The sequence below is a fragment of the Anoplopoma fimbria genome, chromosome 20 (assembly GCF_027596085.1).
Source record: "Anoplopoma fimbria isolate UVic2021 breed Golden Eagle Sablefish chromosome 20, Afim_UVic_2022, whole genome shotgun sequence".
Classification (NCBI taxonomy): domain Eukaryota; kingdom Metazoa; phylum Chordata; class Actinopteri; order Perciformes; family Anoplopomatidae; genus Anoplopoma; species Anoplopoma fimbria.
The window spans coordinates 9,728,987-9,751,021 of NC_072468.1; the positions used below are offsets into that span (position 1 = coordinate 9,728,987).

The following is a 22,035-nucleotide window of genomic DNA, read 5'->3' on the forward strand; positions in this document are numbered from 1 at the left end:
AGCATGTAAACCCAAAATGCATCAAGAATGAACCTGAAAATAGGCACAATGTGTCTCCTTTAACTCCCGACTATAAATGTAACTTTTTTTCTGTTTATGGTGACGAGGGACATACTAGTCCAGCCTCAAGAACAGATGATAGGTACTATAAAAGTATAAAAGTGTGTACTAACTAACAAATGGTGTCCACACCCCCTCCCATCCTCTCTCAAGGACTCTGATGGCCCCCCCAGACCAGACGGCGTTCACCCCCCGGTGTTCTCTGCCCTGCGCCAGTCCAGAGTGGTGTCATCCACCTCCGAGGAGGAAGAGGCCCTCACAGAGAAGTTCCTCAAGATCAACTGCAAGTACATCACTGATGGAATGGTAAGACGCGTTATAGAAGGCACTCTGTCTGAACCCTCCTGATCATGTAACAGACACACTGCTGCGAACTGCTGTGGTCTAAAGATAAAATGACGTCAGAAAAAAACAAAAGCTGAATGTGAGGAAAGGAGAGAGATTATACGTCAGCTGGAGGTATTCAACACACTCCATATTTCAAAAAGCTTGTCTGTAGATTTGAAAAGAAAAGTAATGCACTTGAGATAAGTCCTCATTAAAGCTGTTTTTATTTTTCTTGCTTTGTTGTTCAGTGTTGTAAACCATCGATCACTCAGAGATCAAGTGCCTCAAGTGCCTGTTGAGATTTGGTAGTTTACACCCTTACACAATAATACAAGAACAAATCAGCAAAAATTGCAAGTGCTCCACTTTATCTGCCAATGCTGTCAGTTTAAAAAACAGGATCATCTTTGCTGTTTCAGTTGCTAGTTCTGTGTCCTTCTATGGGATTCTCAGCAAAACATGAAGTCACGAACCGAGGCAGACGTAAACAAGGCAGTTGGAGGGATTAAGCAATTACACTAAAACGCACTCAAATCTTTCACAACTGGTATCTTAATAAACGGACGCATTCCAGCTCGCCGTTGTTGTTTTTTCTTTGTTATTGTAGAATTTTCTTCAGAAACCTGGAACGAGGATAAAATGAGAGCACAGTAAACACTGTGGGCGCATGTGTGTGGGCAGATCTGAAAAACCCTGTAGACCAGCACGTGAAGAAGAGCATCTCTCCTGCCGACTGTAGTTTAATTCTGCTGATTAGACTTAATGTTGTTCTGCAGCCCCTTGAAGTGCTGTAAACTGAGTTATCTAAATTCAGGATCTTAAAAGTCTAAAAAGAAAATTTGCAGGTTTGGTATGATAATTCAAAAGTAATTTCAATTGTAAAAAACTAAGAAAACATTTTGTGAGTGTGTGTCTCTGTCCAGGCAGCTGTCCTGCTTACAGACACACACGCACACACGCACATGCACACACACACACACACACACAGATCCATGATATTGAACCACTGCTGATTCACTCCCAGGTACCAAATGAAAGCACTGGAGTGGTCACGGTCCAGGCAGTCAATAACTTCTACTTGATTTAGGACATTTGCGGCCTCAAATTGATTCGACTCCCAGTTGTTTATGTGACAGCGGTGCTTTTGATCATCCTTTGGTGGTTGATGAACATGCTAAGCTGTTCTTTTTCAGATTTATATGAAGTTCTAATGGGTTCCGTTTCTTCCTCGCCCGTCCCTCTCTTCTCCCGTATTGATTCAGGGTGCGGTGAGCGGGGTGTTGCTGGTGACACCCAACAACATCATGTTTGATCCCCACCGGATGGACCCACTGGTTCAGGCCCACGGGTGCGAGGAGTACGGCATCATGTGTCCCCTGGAGGAGGTGCAGTCTGCTGCCATCTGCAAGGAGATCACAGACCCCAAGATCAGAGAGGCTGTGCCCGAGTAAGAAAGAAACGCCGACACATACTGTTGTTGTTGTTGTTGTTGTTAAGTATGGATGGTAAAGACTAACACATGTAGTTATTCAAAGTATATAAACCCTGACTTCTGATTCTAATTTACTCCTACATACACTCTATCTTTCCCCACAGTTTAATTCCAAATGCCCTCCTCCCACTCTCACCCTCGCAGAAAAGCAGAAACCTCGCTATAATCAATGTCATTCTCTGCTGCACCCGCGGTCCGATTGCGTCAGCAACCAATTTCAAGTTTTCAGTTTAATCCCCCACCCCACCCCCACCCTCTACATACCAAAATAAAAAGGAAACAGCAATTACACCAGGGTTAATGAAGTATGCCTTCACCCTCCTACGTTCGGATTGCTCACCTCTTATGCACTAGGAAGCAGCCACTTCAGAGGATCCACTTGTGTTTCTTCCCGCCAGATTTTTTTGTGTTTCATTTAAATTGTTTTAATGTTGTTGTTGCAGACCAAATTATGTAAGGGCAAATGTGATCTAATATTAGGAGCCCTGTGGAGTCAGTTTTTTGGGGGTCTGTGTGGCTCTGTGTTTAAGCAGTCCAGTGTTGCCTGTGAAGCAGTTATTGTGCTGGCAAATGATTGGTTTGTGTGCCAGGCCCAGCTGTTTCCTCAGCTGTGATCCATTGTCTGTGTATCCTCTCCTTCTCTTTCTCTCTCTGCTGACCTCTCTCTTTCTATCTCTGTCCGAAAACACAGCTGAGCAACAAGTGCCCTGCAGAATGGGATTCTTTGTGCTGGTCAAAAACAAGTGTTTTTGTCTTGCGACCTTATTAGAGGTTTTCTAGTAATAGAATGTTTTTAATTGCGGGAAAGACAGATTTGTTCCTTTTGTACAGTTAGAATTGGGAATCTGCTTAAGTGTTTTTTTTAAGGTTTACAACCTTTTTTTTAAATTTATCACTTAACAAAAACTGATTATCCAAATATGCACAAAGTTTGAGCGACAGTATTTATGCATATATCAGTTCTGTCCATTGAGCCTGATCTCGTGCTGAATACTGTACAGTTGGGATAATTGTGCTGTGTGTGTGTGTGTGTGTGTCTGTGTCTGCTTTGGTCAGACCCTGTGCTGCAGGCATGCCATGAGTGATTTTCCATGCAACATGAACGACGGGTCAAAAGGTGTTTACTTTGATAAGGCTTCCTCTAACCAGTTTGCTGTGGTTCCTGATTTCTTTTACGTTACCGTTCCAGTCATGCAAAAGTGATTTGCCAAACTTTGAAACAAAAGTCTTCACAGTAAACTGACAGTATGACCCGATCCACTAGATATATATAAATCCAAACCAGTAAGACATGATCATTCAAAGAAGATCAAGGCAGCTCTCTCTGCAAAATAAACTCTCAGCAAGGAAATGCATGCATTATGCATTGTCACTTTTAATGATAGATTATTGATCATAACTGTGGCTGCTGATTGGTTAGAAGTGCACACAGGTGATTAAGTGTTGCGCTTCTAAAAAGATGGGGGACTCAAAAAAGAGCATATGCAGAGAACCTGACTGAGGTCAAGCTCAAAAATGTCCCATAATGCAACTGAATAGTGTCTCATTAGAGCATCCATGCCTGGTAAACACCCACGTCTTTGCAACTCCATGAACCCAGTTTGTAACAGTTTTCTCAGACATTAGATGACTCCTCCAGAGCTACTGAAGGCATCGTATAATTGATTTTCCAGGCTAGCACATATTAACCATGTCCAAATATTCCTCTACTCTTGATAGAGCTGCATGTGTCTTATTGCTTCTCTTTGTTTCCAGTGACCTGGAGCCTCTTCCCACTGAGAGACATCCCTCCCAGCAGAAGGAGCCAGAGCAGCGCCTTAGGGAGCCGGGGGCCAACGACAGCGGCAGCACGGCCCCGCGCAGCACCGAGGGCTCCATCTCCGAAGACGTCTTCACCGAGACGGAGCTGTCCCCCATCCGTGAGGAGGAGCAAGCGTCTAACGAGGACCTCCGCCTGGATAAGTCCTCAGGCGCTTCCACAGAGTCCGTGCAAACCATCATCAAGGTGGAGGCCAGCGGCGCCGGGTCCCAGGCCCCAGGTGGTGCCCTCAGCGCAGTCAGTCAGCCGGAGGAGAGTGCTGCGGCGAAAGCAGAGGACAATCCACCAGACACTGCCACAGAGAGCGATAGCAAGTCCCCCATGGGATCCAAGCAGCTCAGTGTAGAGAAGCCACCAAGCACACCCACAACCACCACCACCACCACCAGCAGCAGCAGCAGCACTAGCCAGGCCCATGGTCCCAGCAGCAGAAGCACTTCTCGCCCGGGGTCCCAAAGCTCAGCCACCCCTGGTGCCGCAGACACCACCTCTGACTCAGCCAGTCCACAGGGGGAAGTCCACGAGGGGACAGACGTCTCCAAAACGGACACTATGCAACAGGGCACGGAGGAAAAGGAGAATGTAGAGAAGACGCCAAAGGACGGCACGCAGAACTCTGCAGAGGGTAAACACGTTTACATAGTAACATAGTTGGAAAACGTGTAACTCAAAGATCATGAAAAACAGGTAGAGGACATTTCAGGTGATTAATCTGGCTTCATGTTCTTTTAGCTGCAACCCCTACATCCATTTTCTTCTGAGGACTATCAAAGAGAGTTCCTCTCCTCTCTGGCTGCTTCGGAATCCCGTCTCATGTTGGTTCCCGATAACCTTTCTGTTCCCACTCTGCCTTGGTGCTAGTAATTGGAATATAAAGACGAAGGGAAATGGCAGCCTCTCTGTTGTTATCAGCTCGGCGGAGCTAGCCGGGCTTTATGGGGCTTTATGCAGCTCTTTGATCTCGGGCTCTGGTGGTCTGGGCCACTCCTCTGGGCGATAAGCTAAAGCCTATCAAACACCACAACGCCACAAACACACGTAATGCCCACAGGCAAAACACGAAGGCAATGAAACCCTACATCCAAACACCTTCTGAGACAGCATTCAGAGAGGTGTTATTTACACATGACATACTTCTCTGGTTTGCTTTCATGTGGATTTAGACAAATACTACCTCCCCCAAAGCCTGGAATAAACTTATTTTGTTCTCATTGCTATGTGTAAGATTATAGGATCACACCAGTGGCTAAAGTTGTTTTAACCTGCCAGCTATTGGAAGTTATCGTCCAGGAACATATATACAAAACCAAAATAAAGTTATAAGATGTGGACCTCTTAATACTTTTAGATAACGTATATTTATGTGCAATCATTCAAATTTATTGTACACAAAATAGAAGAAGAAAGAAAATAAATGCTACAGGCATTTTCCTCATCTTTCTCCTTAGCAAGTAGTTAAGAAGAAAGATTGTCTATTGTTTCACAAAAACAATAGACATCGTCTTCAAGGTTTACTGAGAACTTATGTTCAAATGGCAGTTTCAAATTATCCTTGAACACACCTGCAAGTAGTTTTAAAACAGCCCTTTCTCCCAACTGTGTTACCACCACCGATAACATAAAGCTAGCAGAGTGTTCACTGTGATGGATAACCCATCTCCAGCAAGATGATGTAAATGAGCTAGGAAAGCGGTGACTGCCTGGAAGATGTGCTAGAGGAAATGGCTGGCAAATCCTCTGCAATTAGTAGTTAATTGGCTAACACATACAAAACCATGACAGCATCCTTTTAATTAGAGCCTGGGTGGCACAGTTTGGGTCTTGTTATCCGACTGTGGCCTCAGTATGTCACACTCGCTTGTGTCCATACAACCCACTGTCCACTCTAGACACGTACTTGTGATTCCAAAAAAAGTGATATCTCTCTCCCAAAGACGAAATAGTCCAAGATAGAGAGACAGGTGGAGAGCGAGATTCGCCATTTTCTCCCCGTCAATTATTGTCGCACAGAGGAGCCGGGCTGCAGGAGCAGCTCTAATTCATGGGATCTCAGCAGGGCTGCCCATTATTCTGTGCACATTAGCACAGCCCACACAAGTAACGGCAGCAACCTCAAAAACAAGCTGCATAAATACGGAATTAATGCATTCTGAAAATTGAATTTGTCCCGCTGAGCGTGTTGTCTAAGCAGATTATTTTGTCTATCGTTATTGCTAGTTATGTTGAATTGCCCAACCAGGAGCTGACAATATGTGGCAGTGTAATGTCACTGGTGCAGTGATGTCATTCAGCACCCCGGGGCTGCAACCTTATAATAGGCCATTGATAATGTACCACGGGCAGAGGACTCTATCAATTATAGTGTGCTTCTCCATTTGTTTCTGTCGTCTGTCGCATTTCTGCCGCAAAATGACTAATGCCAGTTGAAGTAGCCAATAAATAGAGGATAGAAAACTAGGTCACATGCATAAAGCAAGAATAAGGGGGAGAACACAGAGTTAATCAACAAGATGTATGTTGTTTTTAGATGGCAGACATTTGAAACAAAACACTAGTGATTTTTAAAGTAAGCTTGTTTGATACTTGGGAACTGTGCTGGTTTGCTTTCCTGAGAGAGTTGGGTGTTTAGATTGATACCACTCTTGTGTCTGTACCTTAAATATAAGGACTGGAAACGGGGGACAGCTAGCCAGGCTCTGTCCAAAACTTGCAAAGTTTACCTAGCAACACCTGTAAAGCTCACTAATGAACTTGTTATATCTCATTAGTTTGATCAATACACACAACATAAGTGTACAAGCCTGAGCCGGGCTAGCAGTTTCCAGTCTGTACGCTAGGCTAAGCTTACTGGCTGTAGCTTTATATTAAGCATACAGTTATGAGTTATGTTTAATCTTCTCATCTAACTCTCAGCAAGAAAGCGAATAGGCATGTTCCCCAAAATGTCAAACCTATTCCTTTGTCCTGTTTTGTTGCAGCTATTTAGCTATAAAATAACACAATTAATAATACTAATAATTTTTATGCTTTTGTGACCATGTGATGTTTCCTCTTCCAGGTTCAGGTTCTGCAGAGAGACGGAAGCACCCCACTCACAAGTTCCTGTGTCTGCGGGTGGGGAAGCCCATGAAGAAGACGTTTATTTCCAACGCCAGCGCCTCCATGCAGCAGTATGCCCAGCAGGGCAAGAAGCACGAGTACTGGTTTGCTGTGCCGCAGGAGAGGTCAGTGCTTCAGCCACAACTTTGAATACAAGCAAATCCTTTTTGTTGCAGCTGAAATAACTTTAGTGAAACCAGTGCTGTATCTGATTACGTGGAACAATGTTTAAAATGGAAAAACTCTAAAGTGAAGTACATGATATGGTAGCCTCTGATAAGTCCACTTACAGTGCAGCAGACTTTGTTTTTAATGCAGGGAGCTGCAGATATTTGGCCTTGTGCGATCCTAACATCCTTACTCCTAACACACCACAGTAGTCAGCTGAGTTACCAAGGCGCCCTCACCTCCAGTCCTTTTAATATTTGAAACCAATCAAATATGCACTCTTTGTCAGGTCTGACTCCCACTGCGGCTCCTGCCCATCTCCCTGTGCTGCCTCTACCAGACAGCAAAACGATTTATTATTCATTCACTCTGCAGGGAAACAGACATGCACTTTATTCCTGCGCTGGGACAGACAGACACACACGCACTAGGGCTGTAATCAACCAAAGAAATTCTTGGTCGACTGAAACCCTGAAATTTCGACTAAAAATCGACTAATGGGGGGGGGGGGCATCACGTGCATCTGCGCAATATAATAGCACATGATTACCGAAAATATATACTGATATCAGCACAAGAAGGCAATTAAACAACAATTCAGGGAAAATTATCTTTATTAAACATCCCAGATCATGTACCAAAAATAAAGCAAAGGCATGATTGTCTGGCGCGCTGGCACTGAATATCCAGGTTCCAAAACTTTTAACAGGTTCTTAAAACCTTGGCCTTCCACGACACCAATGGGCCTCATATCCTGAGCAATAAACTGACAGTTCCTTCTGTGATCTCATGTTTGCGTTTGGATGATAGAGGAGGATAACATCAGCTGGTCTGGTGTATCGGAGGGATCCTGCAGTTATAAAACGAATAAACGATTATTAGACTAAAATATTGAAATATGTTTAATATGATATTAATAGGCTATAATATTGAAATATTACCGTTTTTAGATGATACGCCATGTTTGTAGTCGAGCTGTGATTTTACATTCGACTTTTTTCCCGCCATCTATTTTGTAAACATTCTGCCACACTGCCGATGTCTTTGACATGGATGGTAGAGGAGGAGGACTCAAATGAAACTTAAATGAAACGCTCAAAATAAAATAAATATTCAGCAATTAAACCACCGGACGTTGAATAACATGGACCTTCTTCTTCTACCTGTCTCTAGTGGGCTAATCCAAAATAGTGAAAACAAGGGGGGTGTTCTCTGAAGACAGGCTGTTTTCTGTGAAACAGGGCTCTGAAAACACCCCCATTAGCACTTGGTACTTTCCTCCTGATGACGACTTTATGAAATTAACGCGGCAAAAAATCGACCAATCAGAATTTTGGTCGACCCAGAACGTATCGACCAATAAGTCGACCAGTCGACTAGGACTTTACAGCCCTAACACGCACACAACCCATCAAACAATAAAGCTTGTGTTTTTCCTAGTTTTGTATCCTCAGCAAGTGTTCCGCCAACAAAAATGCTCAGGAACTTGTTCTGACCTTCGCTGTAATGTTTTATATCAACCTCAAATAGATATGGCTTGTTTGTGTTTTTCCAAGTTGGAGCGCTCCGTCTAGATGTACAGTTGCCAAGCAAGCAGCAGTCATAATTACATTAGAGCTCTTTGTGATGCAAGGAGACGCATTTCATGAAAAGTTGCGTAATATGTTTATATGGAGAGTTAATCCCAATAGCCTAATTTAATAAATCAGAGGCCATTCATTAGAGCCAAATCTGGCTCCAGTTCAGTGGTAGTTACACTGACTGTTGTATCTCTTTAGAGAGAAGGATACAAAGGAACAATAATGTTGATAGCAAACATGAGGTGAATCTGATCAGTCACTTCCATTTTTAAATTGCACAGCACCTTTGCTGTTTTCAGTACATGGGTCTGTACTTTAACAGCAGCAACACCCTTGGTGTTCTCTCAGGCTGCTAATCACATCTGAATCAAACAAACAGGCTTGTCTTTTTTAGTTAGTCATGGTTCCATAAATGCTTTTTGGTTATGTGATGTGTTAAGAATGCAGTAATGACACAGAACCCCCATCCCCCCGCGCACTGCATTATTAATTATGAACTTCAGGAGTCTTGTTTGTTATAGCATTGTTGTTGTCGTGTGCAGGTTGCTTAGCTGCAGCTTTTCCCACCTGGAAAACAAGTTTGCTGCGATGCACTCTGCTCCTGGGGATGACAACCCCGCAGGCACTGCAGATTCTGAGCTAGTATTTAGAGACGTGGCTCGCACAAGTGACTATTCATTATTTTTAACTTGTCTTTCTTGGCACTGCAAGCAGGCTGAGGTGTGTGGGAGGCGTGATCATAAGCTGTTGGGACTGACAACACAGCGGCTCATAGTCCTTTTCTTCAGACGCCGCTAGACTCTCTGTAGCCTGACCTAGATGGGAGGCGGCCCGCATGATGTGTCTTTAAGTGTCCCAGCGATGGTGTGGGAAGAAGGGGAGGCCATTGAATGAGCCGTACACAACCACAACACTGAATAAAGCTCAGACTACTGAGCCTGCACAGCTCTGTCATGTCTGTTTGTTTTATGTGTAAATTAAAAAACTGTTAGCTAACCCGTTTGCTGTAACAACTTCATCATACGTGAATGTTGTGTCTACAGCCTGTTCGGCTGCCCACAAGGGAACAACAAAACCAATGTAGGCAGGTTCAACTGTTTGTCATTATAAGACCATTTTTTTCCCCAAAGTGTTCCCACACTTCAGCACAAAGTGATAACTTTTGTTGCAAAATACTCGATACTGACAAGAACACGCTGTGTCTTGTTCAGTGTCTGTCTCTTGATGTTGAAATGCTTTCTTACGGCCGTTAGGGCCGTTGCTTTAACATTCAAAATATTCAGTTATTCTCTTGACTTTTGGGAGTTGATGTGCTGATGGGAGTTGTGTTTATTCCCCATAGGTCAGACCACCTGTACGTCTTCTTCATGCAGTGGAGCCCGGACATGTATGGTGAGGGGGTCAGGGGGATGGGACAAGAGCCTGGGTTTATGGTTGTCAAGAAGAATGAGGTGACAGAAACAGCTGAGGACGAGCCCATCACCGACCTCAACGTCAAGGAGTGGGAGGTAAGGTCTACACGGCTAGAACTCCTGCTTAAAGCACACCTGTTGTGTTGTCTCAAGCCTCACAGACATGGATTAAATATGGTTCCCCGCTATGGTTATTATTACACCATTATGGTTTAATCCATAACTTGTGAAGCCAGAACTTTATGTGGTGTATTGTTAAGTTTATTTTTGTGTGTTAATTTACATGTTTTATATAAATGTGTTGATTTGCTTTCATTATGTTATACATAGTCCGAACGTATTGTGCTGATCATGTTTTTTAATCCATCAGAATTGTGTAGTGTTCAAAGCCTTAGTTTTGTATTTTGCTTCTTTATATTGCACTTCTATGTACCACTGCATATTTCTTGATTTGATGGTAACCTTTTGTGTGAACTTTCTATCACATGTAAATTGTGTAAGTTGTGTGAACACTTGCTTTGCTTGGAAATGCGCTTCTCTGAACTTCCAACCAAAGTGTTTTGCATGTTTGTGTAATTGTTTAATCTTCTCAGTTAGTGTAATGTAGTTCCATCACATGTTGTGTGACTGTCACAAGCGTTGGTCAGCATTTGGCAACTAATTTTGCTGAATGGCAAAAGGCTAACACAATTATGAGTTGCTGCAGGGAATGTAATCATTGAGCAACTAAACAGTTTGGGGGTTTTTTGGGCTATGAAATCACCCCAAACTCATGTGGCACCGATGTAAATTCAATCTGACTTCCTTTCTCGTCAAACTAACTTCTCAAGGTGTCTTCATTGCACATTTACAGAATGTGGCATTAAGACTAAGGAGCATAGACAAGGGATGTCCATCTAGATTTTCAGCACTGTAATGGGGTACATCACTGCACTACACATTGGATGGTTTTGGTAAATTGAGATTGTTTTTCGAGTCTGTGGATAATGAAAGGGATGCATCAGTTGCATGAAGAAATTGATACGATGGAAGCACTGGCCAGGATTAAAATTTTAATGTAAATGAATGATGTAGGAAACAAATCTGTTTGTCACTACATGATCCATTACATTTGAATAAGTAAACAGGAACCTGCTGCTTTTGTTTGTCCTGTACATGAATTTTAAGCAGGACCGCTTTTGCATGGAGCTTCAAGGAAAAGAAAATAGATGTTTTACTAACATAGTTTTGTCGAGTTAATATATTTTTGTTTTACAAAAGGGCTGGCTCAATTGTCTCGTATTAATGTAGTATTTATTAATTTATTCGTTTGAATTTGGACTTTGTTTTTGTAACCAGGGATCTTGTGAATCACAATCTATACCTCATGGGTTTGTGGTGTTACTGTGTCTTTAAATCCTGTCTGTAATGGGACAGGTCATATTTTCTTTTGACCAATAGGGAGCCGGTTTCTCTCCTGTCCCGTATTGTTATTGGATTTTAGCGATGTCACACAAATCCTACGGTGTAGAAACCCCATTGGAAAAAAAAATGTTTCTATTTTAGTCGAGCAGGCTGCCAGGCTTCATACCAACTCCGTCTCCTTGTCTCGGGGCTACACGGGGGAACTTAAAGGATTTGTAATGTGACTTTCCAGCTTCAACATCGCCCAGAAAGCAAGACATGTTTTCTAGGAGGGTGAAAGACCAAGAGAAACGGATGACCCCCAAGTACACCTGTGTATGTTCCTGGTGCCTTGCTCGTGTGTCAGTGATGTGTGGACGTTATTCGTGTGTGTGTGTTCTCTTGCTCTTGTTGTTAGCCAGCCGGGCTAGCTCGCTAGCGAAGCTAACTAGCCCGCTAGCCGATATGTTCTAGGTCAGTGACAGATGTTAAACAAAGTGGCCACTATGTAAGCACTGTTTAGCAGTCAGGAAAGTGCTCTCCTCGGTTGTCTGTAATACGATGTGTGCGGCTCTGTGTGCTGGCTCAAAGTTTCAAGTTGCTAGTTGCCAGTTGAAAGGTGCTGCCCCCTTTTTAGTTAGTTTCCTAACCTTACATTACCATACTTTTTTTCAGAGTGACCAGTTATCATGTTCAAATAAATGTTTCGAGTGTATAGCTTGTAAAGTGACAGTTAAATAGTCACTTGTGCTGTATGACACCATATGTAATTCACTGGTCACTTCCAAAGGCTGAGCTTTTTCATGACATTGATCTGTTCAGATAACAGGGATTTGATAGACATTGAAAGTCAGGTTAGCCTGCTGCTAGCCTTATGTTGCCCTTTATCAGGGGACACATGCACTAAAAATCCTTGAGCTGCAGGTGAAGTGAGGCACAGATGTATTTTTTATTAAGGCTGTAGTTTACCCGTTCTGCTACGTTATTGAGTGCTGTAAAGAGGCAGCTTGTTACCAAAAAACGTGAGTGCAAGTTAGTCTCAGTTGTAAAAAATAATAATAATAAAAAAAATAATAAATAATTTTGAAAACAGTTAAAGAACTAAAGGCAGCTTATGACATATGTTCCCAGACAGTTTAATATTCATTGAAATATAGACCTAGACCAGTCAATATCACTGTCAGCGTTTGTTATTTGTGGCTTTGTTTGTTTATATCGTGCTTAAGGCTTTAAATGTCTTTCCTGTACCGAGACACGATGGACTAGTAAACACCAACATTAACTCAGTGGCAGAACAGAGGCAGCAGCTCTCAGTGGAGTTTGTAGCGTGGGGTGTAACTTTGTTGGAATGCAGCCATGCTTATAGGTCATCGCGTTGGTCCGTCTGGGCTGCAGTTGTAGTTGTGGATTATTGCTCCGGACAAAGAGGGAGTGGGTTAATGTTCATGGACTTGGAAAGTAGTGTTTCATCAATTGTACCTCAACTATTGTCTTCTCACTAAGTTTTGTGGGGGGTTTTTTTGCATTTCTGGAGAGACTGATTGTACCTTCTGCTGGAGTATTATTTCCATCCTTTGGTTTAAGTTAACTTTTAGTCCAATGGTGGTGTTATTTAACATATTACACAAACATGCAAAATGAAACATGCACTTTTAAATGCCCCACCCCTTCTCTTCTTGTTAAAAGTTAAAAATATTTTACATCTACCTTTATTTAAAGAGCAGTGTTAAGTACACTGAAATCGCACTACTTGGTGCACATAATACCTTCCAAAAACTCACCCTTTCCTTTCCATTGCCAGCGATAGATCTGGCAGAGTTTTATGTTCCACCTGTTCCTGTCTTTATACTACCAGGTAGTGTCTCTGACGGAGTACCACCGTCGGATTGATGCACTAAACAGTGAAGATCTACGCTCGCTCTGCAAAAGACTCCAGGTGCCCTGACCAGCCCTGTCTGCCCTCTCTCTGTGCTCTGCCCAGCCCTGCGGCCGCCCCCACCAAGATGGTCTCCCATAGGCTCTAGCAGGCTTCAGCTGCTGCTGATGTCGCATACTAACCTCAAAAACACATCTTATTATTGCTTTACATAACTGTTATGTGTTAAGTAGGTTTCATGAGTGTTTGGCTCAAAAAACTTATTCCAAACTTGCTATACAACATCAATTGGGAATGACTTCTCAAACATTTGATTAAAAAAATATGTTTTATCAATTCATAACAGAAAACTACCTGATGAGGTTTTCATGTGACAGCAGCCTTATCTCCATGTGTCAGGCTTTCCATCTTAGACTCCTTGTAATGGTGTTTTTAGAGCGTCAACCCACTAGATCAGATATGATCAATACGTAGATTTTATATAGGCCACACATAAATGGGTATTGCTCAAATGACCTGAATGTATAGAATATTTAAGGATAAAGCGATTGTGTGTTGGTGAGAGGGTGGAAGTAAGACTCCCTTGATTGGGTGAGTGATGTTTTCTGAGGACAATGGAGGTAGGCCCCATTTGAATGAGGACTGAAACATGAGAGTAACCCAGCCACCAGTGGTGAAGCGCCCCACAATCAGCCTCTGTTATCGAGAAAGATAAATAACCCAAACAGTCTGTTGGTCAGAGAAAATGTCAAACTGGGGAGTGCAAATTATTCATTGGGTTGATTTCCCATTCACTTTGCATTCTCCTCTCCCAGACAGTGTCTCTGCCCGCTCCCCTAGTCTGCCAAACCAATCCTAGTCGTCTGGAGAGTGGCATGGCTATATTCAGCTTTCATCAAACTGTTGGATTATCAGTGTGTCTCCAGCAAACACTGCGTTCATAATTTTTGCAGGAACATTGTTTATTTAAAATGGGAGCTTTTGTTGCTGAGGTTAGGCTTTGGTTAAAGGCGAGTTTCTTCATGTCATCCCAGCCTTTATCCTAGAGCTGTTTAGTAAAACCTTGTAGAGATTTGTGGTTACTGCTTTAGATAGTCTAACTATGTAGGAATAGCCTGATATGATGCAAAACTACATTTTAGGTTTATGACAAATAGCTGTAATTGAACACATCAAGTGCCAGTGCCTTTATGGAAGCTGAATTTCAAACCACTCCCTGTGAGTGTATATGCATGTCTGACGTGTATTTGTACTTGTAGATCACCACCAAGGAAGAGGTGAACTCCAAGCAGGGCACATCCATCAAGACAGAGCTGGAGCCAGAAACGTTCAAACCCAACCTCAGAGAATCCAGTGACCTCCTGGAGGCCGACCAGATAGAGAAGGTACAGACTGGTGCACAAACCTGCTCTAATGCAACACTGCCTTATAACATATCATTAATCTAACTATGTGCATTTAAATGTTACTCACAATTTAAAAGATAAGGCAGGCAATCTTATCGCCAACGAATCACACAAACGACGAGAAGCAGCAATTTATTGATCCTGCTAACAAGTGTGTGCATCGAATGCATGATATATTTTAATCCTTTGTGCTACAGAGGGACATTATTGTTTGAAAACTATAAAACAAAAAAACATTAAAGAGCCACACAGTTGGACTAGTGAACATGTTCCTTTAGTTTTAAAAAAAAGAAAAAGAGAGGGGGGAACTGTTAATATATGTAAATGCTCTCTGGTTCAACACGTGTGTATTAATCTGCTGCCGAAAATAGAACTCAATAAATTACCTATTATCTTTTTTAAAAGATGTACATTTTCAATACGAACCAATGGGCTTGGAGCTCTTGCCACTTATAAGATAGGAAAGTTCGAAGATAATGAGATAGGCTAATGCATTTATTTTTGGTCTCTTGATGGGAATTGATTATAAGAAAAATATTTTTAATAAGTGTAATAGACTTATCCTTGAAATGGATATACTGCATATTCTAATATAATATGGTCTGTGGGTCATGTGGTTGGCTCTTACATGCAAATGAGAGGACTTGCTGGTCTTTTCACTTTCAAATTTGTAAGAAAACTAACCAACTCATCCATTCCTGGAGCACCCTTTCAGGATTATTTGTCTAAATGTACTGGGGCAATAAATGTGTTCACTCCTATACTAACCATTATGTATCTAGATGTATAGACAGAATCATCAGCAGGTACTGTAGGTGTACTCCTTACCTCAGACACAGAAACCAATAAGCTGTGGTCATTCGGTTGTTCTGTGGGTTTACAGCTAATATGGCTGTTAATATTCCTGAATTCCAGCCACATAGAACTAATTATGGACATATGTTTTATAAGCCATATAAAGAGCCTACATTAAAATAAATACAAAAGAACACTAATGCCATGATTCAAGTTCCAACAAATGTATTTTATTAAGAGGTCAACCAGTTGAACTCTTCACAAGACATTCAAATGTTAAATCGACATTTGAATGCTGCTCAGCTTTATTTTTCATTTTCTTTTGCATGTGTATCATTCTGTTAAAACCCGGAATATCTGCACAGTTGCATACAAAGATTAGGCTACACTGATATAATAAGTACTATACTATTTGTAGAATTAATTTCCAGTGGTGGCTGCGTAGGATTGTTTGACTCGTGTGATCCAAACATTTGCACTCCAGAGCGTTGTTCAAAAGTCCAAAAGTTTAAATTTATTGAAAAAAAGATAGATTTAATCATTTCCACAATTCACATGTTTAACATGCTTTTAGTGAACCAAATATTCTGCTTCAATCCATATTTTGTTAGCATTAAGCTCTCCCGCTAGCTGCACAGTTATATTCATTAAAGAAAGACTAATGTCATCTGATGGATAACTTTATTCAAACTGAGAATTTAGTTTGAGGGGTTTTCCTTTTTGGGCAATGACGTCACAGCATACATTCCTTTATTCGAAAACCTCAATAGAAACTTTGAATGTTAAAAGAAAAAAAAAACAGAGCCCTTATTACAATACAATGCAGCCTGTTTATGTTTTGGAGCGAGCAGTGAGCGATTTTAGTGGAGAAGAGAGAAATCTGAGTTGAACGTGGAGCAATACTCTCAGCTCTCCACTCCGCTGACATGCCTGCACCGGACACAGGAAATGTGCTGGCAGGATAGATATTCCCTGAATTCCCTGAATACCTTTTCATAGGCCACTTCAAATTCCGACCTGCTGTATCTACACAGTGCTGTCGGCACTGCATCTATACGAGCACTCAATTAAGGTATTTGATATGCTATTCATTCTGTTATTTATTTATTAGACATAATTCCATTTAGATATTTTAGCCGTTGATAATTCCAACTGCTTTGCGGTCACAAATGAGTCCCAGTTGGCATATTGGCTGATTGATTGCCAATGTGCCGCTTCCTCCAATCACCTCAAGCTCAAGTCGGCTCGCAGAGGTTGGCCAAGTCGAGGCTCATCTCCTCGTTGCTTCATCTACAACTGCCGATTACGCGACCGCTTCTGCTCCGCCGCAGGAGGATGTGCTGAACCAACAAGGGGAAAGAAAGAGCAGAGGGACCGATGAATTATTGGAGAGCGAACAGAACATTTAAAGGCCCTTGTTCCATACAGAGGAAATGGTGCAGCATACTGTTAAAAGAGTTGTCACTTTTAATTCCATGTTTTAGTCAGTGTCTGTTTTATCTGCCCGTTAAAATGAAACATAAACTGCACTGCTCCTCCGGCGCCTTTGTCGGCTTTATCTCCCCCATGCACCAGCTCCACTGTTAATCCTTCAGTCTGTCAGCAGCAGCAGGGCAGCAGGCTCTCTCAGGGAGGGCCGGACCTCTCTTTCTCCTGAGACTGCTCTGTGTGTTTGGAGCCCTGTTACTCTTCTTTAAACACCAGACAGTGTTAAAAGGTCACCGCAGATGTAATTGAGCATTGGTGGCTGTGGCCTTTCTGTGTTTCATTTCCTTTCTCCTCTTTTTTTCTGCCTTCATCCTTCCTTTTTTCTTTATTATTTCCCCCACAGCTTGCCAGGAATCTCCCACCTCGGACCATTGGGTACCCATGGACGCTGGCTTTTGGCACATCAAAGCATGGCATGAGCATTAAGAGTCTGTACAGAGCCATGCAGGGCCAGGACACTCCAGTGCTCATGGTTATTAAGGACAGCGACGGCCAGGTAAGCTGCGTGTTTAACAGACTGCAAGTAGTGCACTGTAATATATTGGAACCGACCTGGAGAGTTTATCAATTTCTAATAATTCTCCTATTGATGTCAGAGTCGTGTCCCGAGTGTACAGTAATCAGTTGTACTTGTGTTTTCTCTCTCCAGGTGTTTGGTGCGTTGGCATCTGAGCCCTTTAAAGTCAGCGATGGCTTCTATGGCACAGGAGAGACCTTCCTCTTCACCTTCAATCCAGAGTTCGAGGTACACTGCCTTCCTAAGTTTGTAGATGTTGGTTTTAGAAAAATATACATTTCCCAAAATGTATTTGGGAAATGTATATTTGTGTGTGTTGTTGCGGCACTGTCCCAGGTGCTGAAACGCAGCGCAGATCGATTGACAGACCGTCTCAACAAAGCAAAGTCTCTTATATTTGTGTATTTATTTATGCATTTCTTTATAGACCTATCATTTGATGTGATAATTGCACATTTATTTATCCTGATCTCTCATTCTACAATGATAGAAAAGTAAAGTACAATGTAAGTAGATAATGACAGCAAGTTTGAGGAAGTTTTAACAGCTTGTGTTGTCGTCACCCCTCCCACCACCAGTTTAATGCACATGCTTACCGGCCCTCATCTCGAACATGCTTGTCAGTCACATATTTTTCTCGATGCATGTGACACCCAGACACACTCTGGTCCTCATAAAGGCTGTGATAAATGTCTGACTACACATCTTTATACATGATATAGTTCTCTAAAGCCTCACTACTACTCAGTGGCATTTAGTGTTCTGTGACCTGCATTCTTGATTATCATCTCTTGTTGAAAGCATTTACACTTAATGGATTTAAGCCAGGGTTACTGAGATCAGTCTGTTTGTTTGTGTTATTGTGTGTCTTTGATGAATGTAACTTTGTTAAACACCAAGGTCACACAGTAGGTAAACATGCATGTGTTCTGTTCTAAGCAGGATTTAAAACTTCTGGATGTTGATAATATCATCATTTAACATGTCCTGTAATATCTTCTAATATGTGCTCTATTGTGTCTGCGACAGGTGTACAAATGGACAGGGGACAACATGTTCTTCATGAAGGGAGATATGGACTCCTTAGCTTTTGGTGGAGGAAGGTGAGCCCAAGCTGCCTTTGATGATACAGTGTCAGAAATTTGTTTTAATTGAATCTAATGATACAATATAGTTCAAAGTATGGCAGCTAAATGAAATAATGATATTAAAGAGGCAGATAAATTATGTTAATTGCCTAAGAATGTTTTAGTTCTGTAGAAAGATGCATCAGAGATTGTAGCCACCTGGAGAAATAGTTTGTGGCCCCCCTGCTTAGTTTGTTCTCTTTCCTTCCAGCGGTGAGTTTGGCCTGTGGCTGGACGGAGACCTCTACCACGGCAGGAGTCACTCCTGTAAAACATTTGGGAACCCCATGCTGTCAAAAAAGGAGGATTTCTATGTTCAGGACATAGAGATCTGGGCTTTTGAATAACAGAACAGTGCACCACAGGGGGAAAAAAACAACAAGTCCTACAAAGGGCAAACTGAGGAGTCCTCCTCCTTTAGAACAATGGCAACGCCCCAAACCTAACTGCACATCACCAGGGCGCCCCGGGCCGGAAGCCAGCTATCGGATGCTTGTTGTGCGTTACTACTGCAGTTATTACGGAGCTTTTTTTCTTTGTGAAAAATTACCTTTGTGTGTATCTTGTTACAGCCTTGTGCAGCGTCTTTGCAGAGTAGGGGGAGTGTGTGAACTAGTGGAAATGATGGTGACGGGATTGTGGGATGAGGTTGAATCAGAGGGGTGAGGAGAGGGAAAAGAGGCCATCAGGCCTTGACGAGGAAAGGGACTGTCAGAACTCCTCTCACCTGAGAGGTGGTGAAGATAAAGGAGGCTGAAGTTTGGGACTGCTGCGAGGAACAGAGAACTGCCCCACCGGTCCGGATAGTGCACCTGAACTTCACAGAACCTCGAGGAGTCCCCGGCACCATCTCAGACCCCCTAGAACTTTGTTCATTCAGTAGGTTGTTACTCACTGTGCCGTCAGCCTCGGCGGGGAGAGACCCAGTTAGAGGGACAAGAAACGAGAATAAAGCTGAACACATTCCATTACTCTTGACGGTGATGGTCGAGTGTCACATTTAAGTTGTGCTTTGTGGTGAAACACTGATATAGAAAACCCATCAGCAGCAGGATACGATGACACTTGACTCAGAGAGGAGAGAATATTTACTGGGTAGCAGGGACGTTAGTCTTTTTACAGCAAAGTTTGGGGGTTGTCTTCTGAGGCTCAACTATAGAGTATTGTGTATTGTAGTCCTCCTGTTGTTCACCGTCCTAGCACACCATCTGAAAGCACATAGCTATAACCAGATCACCATCGTCGTAACGTTCTGTTCAGTGGGTGTATGTGTCCAGCTAACACCGGCTCCTCTCGCAGGATGCTGGCTGTACTGTTTGTAGACAGTAACGTGTTGCAATAGATTTGTGGAATATGCAAATAACTGTCCTGTGACCTCAACTACCCGCGGGCCGCAGCACTTTTGCCGCCGCCTGTCGCTCTTTCAAGAGAGAAACTTGGAAAGCTTTTACGTCTTGATACACGATGCTTTTCTGGGTATCATTTGAAAAGCCTGAGACGTGGTTAACTGTTTTACATGCATATATGACAATTATATATTGGTATATATGATTATATATGGATTTATATAATCATATATATTTTGCTGTTAAGTGTGACAGTGATCTATTTGTGCTGATATTTCAGCTGTTACAATATAATGTATATTACCCTGTAAATTAATGTTCAAATAGTAGATTTGTTCCTATATATATATATGTATTTATTTATATATATATAAATATATATATATTTATATATATATATAAATATATATATTTATATATATATATAAATACACAATGCTATATAAATATATATATATATATAATAAAGTGTGGATTGGTGGGTTGCTTCTAGCACTTTAATCTGGTGTAAAAGCGTTAAGGCCAGGTTATTATATTCTCTTAGCAGTAGCTGTACAGTACTTTTTTTGTTTAGATCATTAAGATGTTAACTGTTAGTAGAAAGCTTGCTGCTACCAATATCAATAAGGGTATGCCCTAACGCTCTGTGTGTCTAAAAGGAGGATTACTCTGGTAGGAAGGGGGGGTTGAATGCGGTGAAACATGGCGGGGGGGGGGTTTCTCTCCTCGTGCGGCCGTCAGGTGAGTCTCCATAGGTACAGGTAGGTATTTGGGCAGACTGACCTCTGACAGGTGGCTGATGGGTGAAGGGACACGTGTACAGTACGTAACTCTCCCCCGACGAGCTTTCTTCCCCCCTTTCTGGTCTTCCACACCAGTATTTGTGTCCTTGTGGAGCGTCACAAAGAATAATATGGATAATTCTTCCAATTATTTCACCAGAATACAATGTATCAGTGATGTATAAATAACAATAAAGCTGAATTAATTGTTGTAACCTGGGATATGACTGAATTTGTGATGTTTATTTTTTTGTTTTTTACCTATTTAGCAGGGCTGTATTAAAACAGGTTGTTAAATTTTAAAAGCCATCATAAAACTCAAAAGTAACAGAATTTAAAAAGATCAATACATTTTACAATGAATCATTAAGCTGTTAGTCTGGTCAATGGAACTGCTGCTGCTGCTGCTATGTAAGTTGGATTTAGTTTCATTCTTGAGTGACCCACTGCTTACACATGTTTGAATTATTTAAGTGGGCAGCTCTCTTCAAATTAAAGCAACAATGACACACACAACTGTAAACTCCAAATGTTAAGCAGGAAACAAATGGATCTTGGGATATAATGTGCTATACGGACGAATAAATAAATGCTCAAGATGCATGTCATACCCTTTCATTTAACACTGTCCTTTGTCAAACAAAGGTAAAGAAAAATACCCCCACAAAAATATTATTTTAATGAAGTATTTATTAATCCTTTCCTTTTTTTTTACTTTTATACTTGTATACACTTTTCAAGCAAATTTATGTTATTATTATTCATAATAGTATTTTGAAATGTATCTGTTTATTGATTGTAATCATACACTGTACCGCTTTTTATTTATTGCAGTGGCAAACTCCAGGTTCCACACATTCTACAATATGGTAGGTGTAGAAGATAATTTGTCTCAGGCATTAGAATACAGCTCAGCTACTTTGAAACCGAACATTGTTTGACATTTGGACACAGGAGTCTGAGAAATAACTTTCTGTATACAGAGTCCAGTTAAATAACAGAAACAACATTAACTAGGCCCTGTGGTCATCGAGAGGCCTTGTAGGTATGGAAAACTTGTTGATGATCGTGTTGGTAAAGCTACAGCTTATAAAATGTTTTTAAAAGGTGAATTTAAATGACAATAATAGCAAATTAAGTCTAAATGTCTAATTGCAGCTGAAGTCACAGGCAATATATATTTTTTAATTTTAATTTTACCCAGCAAGAACTTTTAAGGCCTTGAATTATATATATTCACCCTGTTCTGATCAGAGACTGGCTTACATGTATTGTCATAGATGGAGGGGATAAAAGCCTCTTCAGCCTCAGTGTTCCTACTGTGCTTTAATTGAAACCAATTCAGATATAAAAGCTGC

The 22,035-nt window shown here is 41.7% G+C and overlaps 1 protein-coding gene across 3 annotated transcripts in view; it reads left to right on the plus strand.

Annotated features, from left to right (window-relative positions):
- The window catches only part of oxr1a (oxidation resistance 1a), a 149,449-nt gene extending 128,550 nt beyond the window's left edge, over window positions 1–20,899 (plus strand). For 2 of the 3 annotated variants that reach the window (XM_054621113.1, XM_054621114.1), the window contains 11 exons: window positions 214–366; window positions 1,650–1,834; window positions 3,635–4,323; window positions 6,757–6,922; window positions 9,888–10,053; window positions 13,196–13,276; window positions 14,476–14,601; window positions 17,249–17,401; window positions 17,555–17,650; window positions 18,452–18,525; window positions 18,761–20,899. In XM_054621113.1, the coding sequence (XP_054477088.1) occupies window positions 214–366; window positions 1,650–1,834; window positions 3,635–4,323; window positions 6,757–6,922; window positions 9,888–10,053; window positions 13,196–13,276; window positions 14,476–14,601; window positions 17,249–17,401; window positions 17,555–17,650; window positions 18,452–18,525; window positions 18,761–18,896 (2,025 nt within the window). In that variant the 3' untranslated portion in view covers window positions 18,897–20,899. The remainder of the gene's footprint in view (window positions 1–213; window positions 367–1,649; window positions 1,835–3,634; window positions 4,324–6,756; window positions 6,923–9,887; window positions 10,054–13,195; window positions 13,277–14,475; window positions 14,602–17,248; window positions 17,402–17,554; window positions 17,651–18,451; window positions 18,526–18,760) is intronic. The other variant, XM_054621115.1, reaches the window with a different exon arrangement.
- Window positions 20,900–22,035: the final 1,136 nt, after the last annotated feature.